This window comes from Sinocyclocheilus anshuiensis, unplaced genomic scaffold (assembly GCF_001515605.1).
Source record: "Sinocyclocheilus anshuiensis isolate Anshui unplaced genomic scaffold, SAMN03320099.WGS_v1.1 scaffold1640, whole genome shotgun sequence".
In the NCBI taxonomy this organism is placed as follows: Eukaryota; Metazoa; Chordata; class Actinopteri; order Cypriniformes; family Cyprinidae; genus Sinocyclocheilus; species Sinocyclocheilus anshuiensis.
Genome location: NW_015555883.1, coordinates 128,635 through 140,017, shown reverse-complemented (window position 1 = coordinate 140,017; position 11,383 = coordinate 128,635). Strand labels below are relative to the sequence as shown.

Sequence of the window (11,383 nt, the reverse complement as noted above, 5' to 3'; positions counted from 1 at the left end):
GTGCTAAGTGAGTGAACATCAAAGATCACACAACAGAAGTGCGCGCGCTCTCTCTCTCTCTCTCTCTCTCTCTCTCTCCCTACCGTTAAGTAACTTGTGCATTGTTTTACTTACTTGTTTTTGACATATCCGACCGAACTACAAACTTTCCAGTGATGTCTGTGAGAAAGATATATTCACTTGACAAGCTCGCGCATCTGCACCACCGCGCGCTCAATCCACTCAGTGTGCTTTGTTTATCAGCTCGCGCACACCAGCTATACAGGTGTTAATACTGAATGTTTAACATTATATTCATTGCATACATATACTCCGTAGTAGACATCCTTAACTCCTTTCTGCTGTCTGTTGTTCTGTTGTTGGTGTTTCTTTGTTTGAATATGGCGCTTATCACATGCTGTGTGGTATCGGCGTTTGGTATCTGGGCATTTTAACGAGTACGAGTACAGGAGACCAGTATCGGGCCCGATACGCATCCCTACTTTCTATGAGACGTAATTTCACAAACAGCATGAGTGAATCACCACACGCTCTCTCCCTTTACCTCTCAAAATGCACAAATGGCTTCAAATCCCCACATCGCGTCTGCACTATAAGCGAGCTGCATGCTGCACAGTTGACACAGGAATTGTCACTTGCACAATTGAGGCAGTGTTGCATCGTCACTAAAGTTTATAATTTGCATTTCTTTTTAAGTCTTGCCAGTGTTTAAACCATTCAGCACTCGCGCGCTCTCCAAGAGAGCGGTGTGCTCATGCACACTCAAAGCACACACATAAGGTCGCCTCACAGCTCACAAAATCAGACTTGTGCTGTGTGTAAGCTATTGTGCAGTAATTGCCCCATTGTAAAAACAATAATGCACTCCATGATCAAACATTTAGGTGAGATAATTATATATATTTGTGAAAAATGTCTAAAAAATGCTCAAGCTGACATCTCATTAAACAACTGTCTTCTAAATTTTTTTCCCTTTTCTAAAAATCCTAATACTTTGTTTTTTTTGTCCATGTTTAATCCTAGATTGTGGTCCCTTTCGCACCCTACAACAGACGTTAACAAGGGGATGCAACCAAGGAAAAAAAGACAATCTATCTCACCAGAAAGGAGCATAGGATCCTTCTCCAGAGATTTGCGGACATGATCGGACTCCCCAGTCAGAGAGCTTTCATCAATCTTCAGGTCATTACCCTGGATCAAGATACCATCAGCTGGGAGAAGGTCACCTGATGGAAAAGAACATGGGGTGGTGAATGACTGTGGGATGACTTTAAGAGAGAGGAAGAGATACAGAGAAAGACACATTCAGCAATTCAGCGCAAGGAGAGGAGCAGAGGCTGATTTGGCGACCATGACGACAGATCTCTCCTGTGGCTCTTGGACAACCCACGCGTCGCCCACATTTCAGGCACCATGAGCAGCAGCGCAGTGACTCACGCAAGCTGGTAAGCATGAGTCATGAGCCATGCTTTGTGTCTCAGAGAAGACTGGCAGTCACATATGATCCATCAAAACCGCTGGTGAATTCAATGAGGAACTTGCCTCTGAGGTTTAATACAAAGGCAAAGGGTTCTAGGGAGAAAACTATGCTTTATAAATGCCGCAGCACTCATAAAACACAAATATGGCAGAGATCACTGGATTCACATCTAGTTCCGTCACACTGTAGACATAAATCAACAGGTTTACAACGTATTTCCTGTTCTCAAACGTGAACTCTCACCGTATTTGATTTGTGCAATATCTCCCACAACGATTTCAGCCACTGGGATCTGGATGACCTGACCCTTGCGGATGACCGTGAACTTCTGTTCCTGCTCGATGCGGCTCTGCAGCCCACGGAACTGCTTTTCTTTACTCCAATCGTTGAAGGCGGTCACCAGCACAACGATAATGACCGAGAACAAGATGGCAGCACCTTCGATCCAGCCTGCCTGGGCCTCGCCCTCATCCTCAACACCCCCAGATGCTTGGCCACAGTCTGGAATTACATAAAAACACCAAGAGCAAATCAATCACTTACAACATCCTGTGCAAAAGAACTGTATCTCGCCAATCTAAACTAAATGTAACCTTTAAACAGGTTCATACAACCTTTAGAGACCATTAAGTGTCCAAGCAATAACAGCTGCTGCACGCTCATGTTTTTATCAGAGTCTCCTCTTTGGAAAGTTTTCTCTCGCCAGAAACATGTTTTATCACAGATTTACGCTTCATTGACCTAATTTCCTCCTGGAGAACTTGATGACTGTCTAAGGTCATCCTTGTGGTTTGAGCCATATGGGTAATAGGAAGAGTCTGCAGTCACAGCCAAATTCAGGTTCTCCGGTATTCAGAGCTGTGCTTCTCAACAAAAGTCCCAAATGAGGCTGTTATTAAAATATAAGACGCCAAAATGGTGAGTCACTTATAAAGTCGGAATCAAAATGAAAAACAATAGACTGGTTTCTGGACAGTAAAGAAAAGGCCGAAGCTTTCCTTAGATCATTAGAGCTTCTGATCCAAAGCTACCTGAACCTAACTAAGACTATTCAAAAAAGTTTGGGATCAAAAGTTTAGGATTAGAACTTTTCTTTTTTTCTTTTGAGAAGAAATACTTTTATTAAGGTAGGATGCATTATTATCAAAAGTGACAGTCAGGACATTTATAATGTTATTCTGTTGCTGTTCTTGTCAACTTTATATTCATCAAAGAATCCTGAAAAATAATGTTTCAAAGTTACCATCAAGTATTAAGCACCACATCTGTTTTATACATTGATAATAATAAAAATAAATCCTTCTTGAGCACTAAATCAAGATATTATAATGATTTCTAAAGGCTCATGTGGCACTGAAGACTGGAGAAAATTCATCTGAAAATTCAGCTTTGACATCAAGGAATAAATTTACATTTATTAATTATAATTAATCAAATGAATACAAATATTTTAATTTGTAATAATATATTGCATTATTGCTATTTTAATTTGTAATAACAATATATTGCATTATTGCTTTTTTTAAACAATTTTGAATGAAATAAATGCTTTTGGTAAGCATAAGACACTTCTTTCAAAACCATTAGAAAAATCTTTTGAACGGTAGTGTATTTGGCATTTTCTAATTTTAGTTTAGTATAAGTGGTTTTATCATAGTTTTGATAGTTAAAATTTAGTGTTGAATGTCATTTTAATTTTTGTTTCAGTAATAATAGATAAGCAATCACTTCAGGAACTAGCAGAACTCTGTCACTAAAGCAAGACTGTTATGGAAAGAAAATACATCTGTACTGAAACTGCAAAACAACATATTAGCATCTGCTACTTGAAGTAGAGGTCTGCGCGGGACTGTTGTTTTAGTCCCGCTCCCGCAAGGTTCTATTCCACACCCACCCGCTCCCGCTATATTTCACTCTTTGTTCACCCGCTGTCCGCTTAGAATAATTTTCTTCCCGACCGTTCCCACTAAATTTAGATCTCATTTCCAGAATCTCGCATTTAAATTTCCGCTACTGAAAGAAAGAGAGATAGGCTGACAAATAAAAGTGCCCACCCGCTCCCGCTGTATTTCACTCTTTGTTCACCCGCTGTCCGCTTAGAATAATTTTCTTCCCGACCGTTCCCACTAAATTTAGATCTCATTTCCAGAATCTCGCATTTAAATTTCCGCTACTGAAAGAAAGAGAGATAGGCTGACAAATAAAAGTGTAGTCTGCACAAAATTGTATGTTATTTTATTCGTCTTGTCAAGAGTCTTGAATTTATTGACTTTAACTTGAATTTATATGAATTATCTTAATACACAAAATTTGTTTAATATTTTATGCAACACAGTAGGAAAAAAAAAGTGTCAGAGAAAATAAAAATGTTGTACAAAAATGGTATTATTTTTATTCGTCTTGTCAGGATACAATTCGTTTAACATTGACAACACAATAGGGAAAAAGTGTCGCAGAGAGAAAAAAAATAAAAATGTAGGTTGTACAAAAATAGCCTATTAGCTATTTTTATTCGTCTTGTCAAAATACTAAATTCGTTTGACATTTTTTTTGTCAACAGTAGGAAAAGTGTCGCAGAGAAAAATAAATAAATACGACATCTTTCATTTAAAATGATAGGCTAAGCAAAATATAAACAAAACCGTGCTGAACGTCCTTCAAGGACAGCGCATCCACACTTTGCTCCATCCTTATTCTGCCCATCACTCATCGACAACCTGCCTGTTCTGTCTGAGGGCCGTATATTTACCACAGGTACAGCCTGCTCTGAGCATCGTTATGCACATGCTGCACACAGACCACGCAAATAAAACGCGTGATGTTATAGCATGCGTGCAGCGCGTGCATAACAGTCCTGAGCGCAAGCTGTACCGCTGGTCAATAAGAATAAAGCGCAGATATGCTGCTCTAAATGGACGTCGGGAACGAGATATTGTTAGACCGCCCGCTCCCATTCAAATTACACCAGAGTTACCGACCGCTACCGCGTTTTATTCGGGAATTTAATCCCACGGTGCAAAAAATCCGGTTGGGTCCTGTGGTTCCCGCAGGAGAGCCGCGGGAATACAGACCTCTAACTTGAAGAACCAAATCAGCACCAGACTTCAGACTATGGAAATTGACTTTGTCTGGTACAGCATTAAGAGTGTTCTGCAGTTTCCTACCAGCCATTATGATGCTCAATGAATACTAAAACTTTACATTTCTATCATTTATATTTTCATATATTTTGAAATATTTTTATTTCTATATAAAATATACTAAAAGGAACATTATTAGTATACTTCCATTTACTTTGCATTAATGATTTCAGTTATTTTTACATCTTATAAGGTAGTTTGAGTGTAGGAAAATAATCCAAACAATACTGAAACAGACTTATTAAAAACTTTTTAAAGCAACTACTTACTGTCGCTGCCTTCCCCTTGTGGGTGGTAGAAGGACAGGCCGAGAGAAATAATGGCTGCCACCTCCAGAATAATGAGGGTGACATCCTGCAGGGCCTCCCATACCAACTGCAGAAAGGTCTTGGGCTTCTTGGGGGGGATGAAGTTTTTACCGAACGCCGTGTGACGCTTTTCCAAATCAGCAGGGTTACCAGAGAGGCCTGCAGAAAAAAACAAACAGTATTTATTATTTTTTATAAAAGGTATAGTTTTGACTCTGAAATTTGACTCAACTATACACGTTACTGTAAATCAATGGAATTAATATTAATGCAGCAGGTCTACATTTCTATGCTAATGAGCTATTACTAAACACAAGGCAAATCTCTTTATAAATACACTGCGTTACCAATATGAAGTCAAATTAGCTCTCTGATACCTTCAAAGGAGGTATTTTGAATCAGTGATTGATCACACACTTGAAACAAGTTCTTTCAACTGACATTCAATGTGCCACCTTATTTGTAGCCTGTTTGCCTTTTAGACCATAGTGGTTGCAGACGAATAAGATGTACTGATGAGCAGCCAGTGCCATTTTTTTTTTGCATGCAAAATTCAAAACAAAAAGTCATAAAAAAACCTCAGAAGTGGCAAGGACAGCAAGCCAACTAATTGCACACCCGGAATCATTTAATATGGATACAATTAAGAATGCCTGGCTGGCACCTATGAATTTTAAAACGCTCTCCATGCCATGTCAACTTTCATCAGTGCTTTCAGTGGTAGATTGGAATAGCCAATGCACCCGTTCATGGGGTTATTATTTTAACACACACACAATAAAAGCAGTCAGATATTTCTGCGTTTCAGGTGGATTATCATGGATATGTGTGTCAAGGTTTATAGGAGCAGCGGAACAATTAATCAGTGTTGAGAGCTGGGAGTGCTGGTAGCCGATAAGCCCAGAATATTGAATGAGTTTTAGCCTTTGCTTTAATCAACCAGAAACTAGCACATGGGGTTTGGGAGGGTTTAGGCAAAATAGAAATTTCTTTAAATGGATTTTGCACAGAAACCATTTTGAAACAAGGTTAGTCATTTTTCCTCTTTTATCTGTCCATTCTTGTGATTTCTTCCCCTGACTTAGCTAAAAGACAGATCAGATATGATGGACTGCTTTCTGCCAGCAGCAGTTCTTTGAGAAAACACTGAATATTGTCAGTATCACTAAATAAATTATGCAACAGAGGAACATGGGAGAGGGCGAGAGCGTGTGTGCATTGTTCCTCAGAGACGCAGCTGTCGATTGACCAGCCTGTTGATGATTGACACTGCAGCAAGGCTTCCAGGGGGATAGAGAACAGAAAGCTAGCACCTGAGATTTTAGATAAGAACCAGAGGATTGATACAATAAGAGCTTGGCCATGTGGAGGATGATCCTTATTGACTTATTCATTAAAAGGATAGTTCATCCAAAACTGAAAATTGTCATCATTTACTCACCCTCATGTTGTTCCAAACCTGTGCGATTTAATTTTTTTTAATGATATGATATTTTAAAAATGTCTGGTTTTTGTCCACACTATGAAAGTCCATCTGTTGTTTTGGACCCCACTGTACAAAATGTACAAAAACATTTTTCAAAATATATTTTATGTTGCACAGAATTATGCACGTCATGTAAGATTGGAATGACATGAGGGTGAGCAAATGATGATTTTCATTTTTACTTTACAGATTAGTCCATTACATATTTATTAAATAGTTGGACAATTTGATTATGCCTTTAGTGTAGCACTCTCAGCTGCGTTAAGCACATTTTACCATGTTTAAAACTATTCTTAAAACCATTCTCCCTCAAAATCAGCCCACCAAAAAAGTAATAACAGCCTGCAGATTGCATCCGGTCCTGCTCATAAGCATCGTTGTGACCAACTATTTCTCTATCAGCGGGGTCCTGTTCGGAAATCGAGCAATCTTTCTGTTTGCCCTCTACTCTAAAGAAGCTGAAGGTCAGAATAGATTTTCCAGAGATTGCCCCCTCTCTTTACTTCTCCCAATCCATTTATTTCTTGGTGAACTAACTGTCCATTCCAGGCCGGTCCATGAGTGATTTGTATACGTGTCAACATTTACGAGATTGGGAATTAGGCCGAAAACATCCTGGCCCTCCGTGTGGAATATAAAGTCGACGTGGCGTTTATTTAAGCATTTCGAGGATCTTCTACATCATCTTGAGTTCTTTATTTAGGCTGGATGTTGTTTTTCATACCCGTCAACATAAAGATGCAGTATCAGGCCATGAACCAGGTGTATTACCACAAAACTCCTGACTCACTTCAACACAGACGGCATCTGGCCCTGTCAACAGAATGGTTTCAGTTTGGAAGAGAGCAGTCTGTCAGGCAAATCAGGTAAACAAAAGTCCCATTGTGGCCTAAGGATGGAAAGTCGAGGAGCACTAAGGCCTCAAAAAACTAGTAGAGTGGGGGAAATTATGAAATTGTCCATCATGATACCTTTAAATCAAAAGCAAGAGAAAAAAAAATCAACAGTAATAATGTGATGTAAGGACTGACAGATGGAGGTCTCCATTCAAGAGATCATCAACTATAGGCACCCAAACATTATTCATGTGTTTATATGCTAGAGGCTAACAAGAGCTGACTGCCTCCAGACAACTGCAGTCACATCTATGGCTGGGAGGCTGTTGCCGGGGGGCTAGTGTCAAGGTGACTGAAGCAGAGGCTTTGATAGAGGATGCTGAGGGGAGACGGTTGTGATGGTAATGGAGGAGATCATTAATAGGGCCGGGCTGACAACCAAGCACAACAGGCTGCATTCCGATTCGGCACACAAATGACTTCACGAAGGAAAGATGTACAGATACGGCAGCCTTTCATTTTCTTCATAAAACGACACTACTCACCTTGGTTTGAAGTATATGGTATTTTAATCAATATACAATAAATGCAACAGAAATGGAGAAGTGTGAAAGAGAGGTTTGACAAATATTTGCAGTCACAAGACATGTCCACAAATGACAACATGGTGATGCGTCAAATGCTTTGGGCAATTTGGGCAGTAGAAGTCTTCTTCAAACACAGAAATAGAGAGCGGAAGGGTATGAACATTATAAATCACTAGGTATTGGTCTAGCCTATATTATGGGATTCCATCCTTCAATTTACGATGCACAGATTGTGCAAAGTCACTGCCAGATTGACCAATTTGTGACTGGACAGATCATCAAAAAAAATGAAAATGGTGTCCTCATTTACTCATCCTTAAGTCACTTGAAATTGATGTGCTGTTAATTTCTCAACAGAATACAAAAGCTTTGTTCCATTTAACATAGTTTTATACTACTGTTCAAATGTTTGGGGTCAGCAAGACTTTTTTTTTTTTTTTAATAAATAAATACTTTTATTTAGCAAGGATGCATTAAACTGAACAAAAGTGACAGTAAAGACAGCTTATTAGTTACAATTATATAACTAATAAACATTTATTAGTTACAAAAGTATAGAATTTTAAACAAATGCCATTTCTTGCATTGATAATAACAAATTTTACTTGAGCACCAAATCAGCGTATCAGAATAATTTCTGACGGATCATGTGAAGACTAAAGACTGGATTAATGATTGCTGAAAATTCAGCTTTGCCTGGAATAAATTATAGTTATTTTACATTGTAATAATATTTCGATTCAATTCAATGAAAAATGTGTTTAAAAATTTGTTTTGGATTTTAGCAACCAGACTCATTTAATGCAAGAAATGCAAGAAAATTGTATCAAACCTTAGACCTTGAATTCCACCTTAAAAATCCTGCATTTTGTTTTGCTCTCTTGGCCAGGATCAGAGGTGAGAGAGAGATTGTGAACACATGGACAGCATAAGGGCTGTGGCTGTCTGGAGGCGAGCCAGTCACACCCCCTACAGATACACCAACTCTCTTTCTCTCTGAACATGGCCATCATTCTCTCAGAAAACCACCAACCTGAAGCACACAGCCTAGCAGTAAATACACCAGGATAACACACCATGTCCTCCTTTCTTAGGCTGTTTATTGTAACCTGCGTACATTTTTTTTTTTATATATATACAGTGGGTACGGAAAGTATTCAGAATTTTTTTGTAACCTTGGCCAGATCTGTGCCTTGCCACAATTCTGTCTCTGAGCTCTTCAGGCAGTTCCTTTGACCTCATGATTCTCATTTGCTCTGACATGCACTGTGAGCTGTAAGGTCTTATATAGACAGGTGTGTGGCTTTCCTATTCAAGTCCAATCAGTATAATCAAACACAGCTGGACTCAAATGAAGGTGTAGAACCATCACAAGGATGATCAGAAGAAATGGACAGCACCTGAGTTAAATATATGAGTGTCACAGCAAAGGGTCTGAATACTTAGGACCATGTGATATTTCAGTTTTTCTTTTTTAATAAATCTGCAAAAATGTCAACAATTCTGTGTTTTTCTGTCAATATGGGGTGCTGTGTGTACATTAATGAGGAAAAAAAATGAACTTAAATGATTTTAGCAAATGGCTGCAATATAACAAAGAGTGAAAAATTGAAGGGGGTCTGAATACTTTCCGTACCCACTGTATATATATATATATACATCCCTCTATATATTCGATATGGAATATATCAATGAGGAAAAAAATATTTGTGATGTTTTTCCTATTTAAAATTGGACACTATAACAATATCAATAAACAATTTCATTATTTTTTATTTTTTTAAGTTTGTTGCCTCAAGGCAACATTGTACCATAACGGACAAATTTAAACATTTGACATTTTCATGCAGAAAAAATAAATATATTTATTGAAAACATAAATTTCTTTAACCAAACACTTGAACAAACAGATTTATCTAGTTTTTAATGTATTGCACAACTGGTATTTAATAAAAAGTAACATTTCATATCCAGCTGTTGCTCTCAGGCAACACTGTACCATCGTGGATAACAAGTATAACTAAACTATCATATCTGTTATCATAGCAACACATTATAATCAGTGTTGTTTCAAAGTAAAAAATGAAAAATAATCATAACCTTATACTAATATGCACTTTATCTTTACAAGCATGCACATACACACACACGCACGTGCATGCAAAATCTCCTTCCTCACTAATGACACCTCATTGCTTGTGAAAGCTGAGGAAGCAATTCCTCTCAACAGAAAAATCATAATATGTGCAGAAATAGTATGAGAATTACTATTCTTGCAAATGCATTACAAAATCATGCAAAAATTCTAATACATTTAGATAATTCTAACTCTTTCCTTACAAATATCATATACTTGTATTCTAACCTAGTATGCCTGCATGGCCTTTGCGATGCGATTCCATTATGGTACAATGTTGGCAACATGCAGTTTTTTGTAATTTCCTATGATTATAATCAGTGTTGTTTCAAAGTACAAAATGAAAAATAATCATAACCTTATCCTAATATGCACTTTATCCTTACAAGCATGCACATGCACACACAAGCACATGCATGCAAAATCTCCTACTTCACTAATGACACCTCATTGCTTGTGAAAACTGAGGAAGCAATTCTTCTCAACAGACAAATCATAATATGTGCAGATATAGTATGAGAATTACTATTCTTGAAAATTCATTACAAAATCATGCAAAAATTCTAATACATTTAGATAATTCTAACTCTTTTCCTTAATATGAACACAAATATCATATACTTGTATACAACCTAGTATGCCTGCATGGCCTTATGCGATTCCATTACGGTACAATGTTGCCTTGAGGCAACATGCAGTTTTTTGTAATTTCCTATGATACATTTGATGAAATATTATGCAAAGTTTTTGAAAATACTTCTTTACTATCCAATGAAGGTGACTAAGATTTTTTGTAGGAAATTATGTGTACGGAAATGTATGAAAAAATGCACTTTTCATTGGACAAAATATGGAGTCATGTGACATGTGCACATGTCCTGAAAGTGGAAACAAAATGGAAGATCATGTGGTCATGTGACCACTTTTTTTACATGTTCATTTATTAGTATTTGACTTCTACTTCCCTGAGACAGCATTGGTCAATTAAATGAGTCTCTCATTTTATTTAAAAAAACTAAAATATGTTGTGTTGCCTGTAGGCAACACGGTACCATAGAGGGTTAGTAACACTGTAATCAGCACAAACTGGGCTACAATAATATGTGAGCAGCATGTATGTACGAGATTGTGTTTTTGAGAAAACAACGTTTATGCATACTTAGTGAAAAACTAAAATTTTAAACTCACTGAAATAAGGCCATAAAACACATACAGAGCATTTGTTCACAAGACTTTTGAGAACTGGATCTTGAAGTCTAGAGTTTTTGCTTCAAAATTATGTGAAAATCATATTACTCACTCATTCACAGAAAACAATATATTGATTTAAATTTTCTAAGACACTTTTTGTGTAGAAAAGGTATATGCGAGTAGGCGTGAATGATCATGAATAATGCTGTGATTCACAC

The 11,383-nt window shown here is 37.6% G+C and overlaps 1 protein-coding gene across 3 annotated transcripts in view; it reads right to left on the bottom strand.

Moving 5' to 3' along the window:
• The window catches only part of LOC107675831 (plasma membrane calcium-transporting ATPase 1-like), a 138,346-nt gene that overhangs the window by 40,508 nt on the left and 86,455 nt on the right, over nucleotides 1-11,383 (bottom strand). For all 3 annotated transcript variants that reach the window (XM_016470304.1, XM_016470302.1, XM_016470303.1), the window contains exons 3-5: nucleotides 4,890-5,087; nucleotides 1,724-1,981; nucleotides 1,101-1,226 (exon numbers count right to left, since the gene is read on the bottom strand). In XM_016470304.1, the coding sequence (XP_016325790.1) occupies nucleotides 1,101-1,226; nucleotides 1,724-1,981; nucleotides 4,890-5,087 (582 nt within the window). The remainder of the gene's footprint in view (nucleotides 1-1,100; nucleotides 1,227-1,723; nucleotides 1,982-4,889; nucleotides 5,088-11,383) is intronic.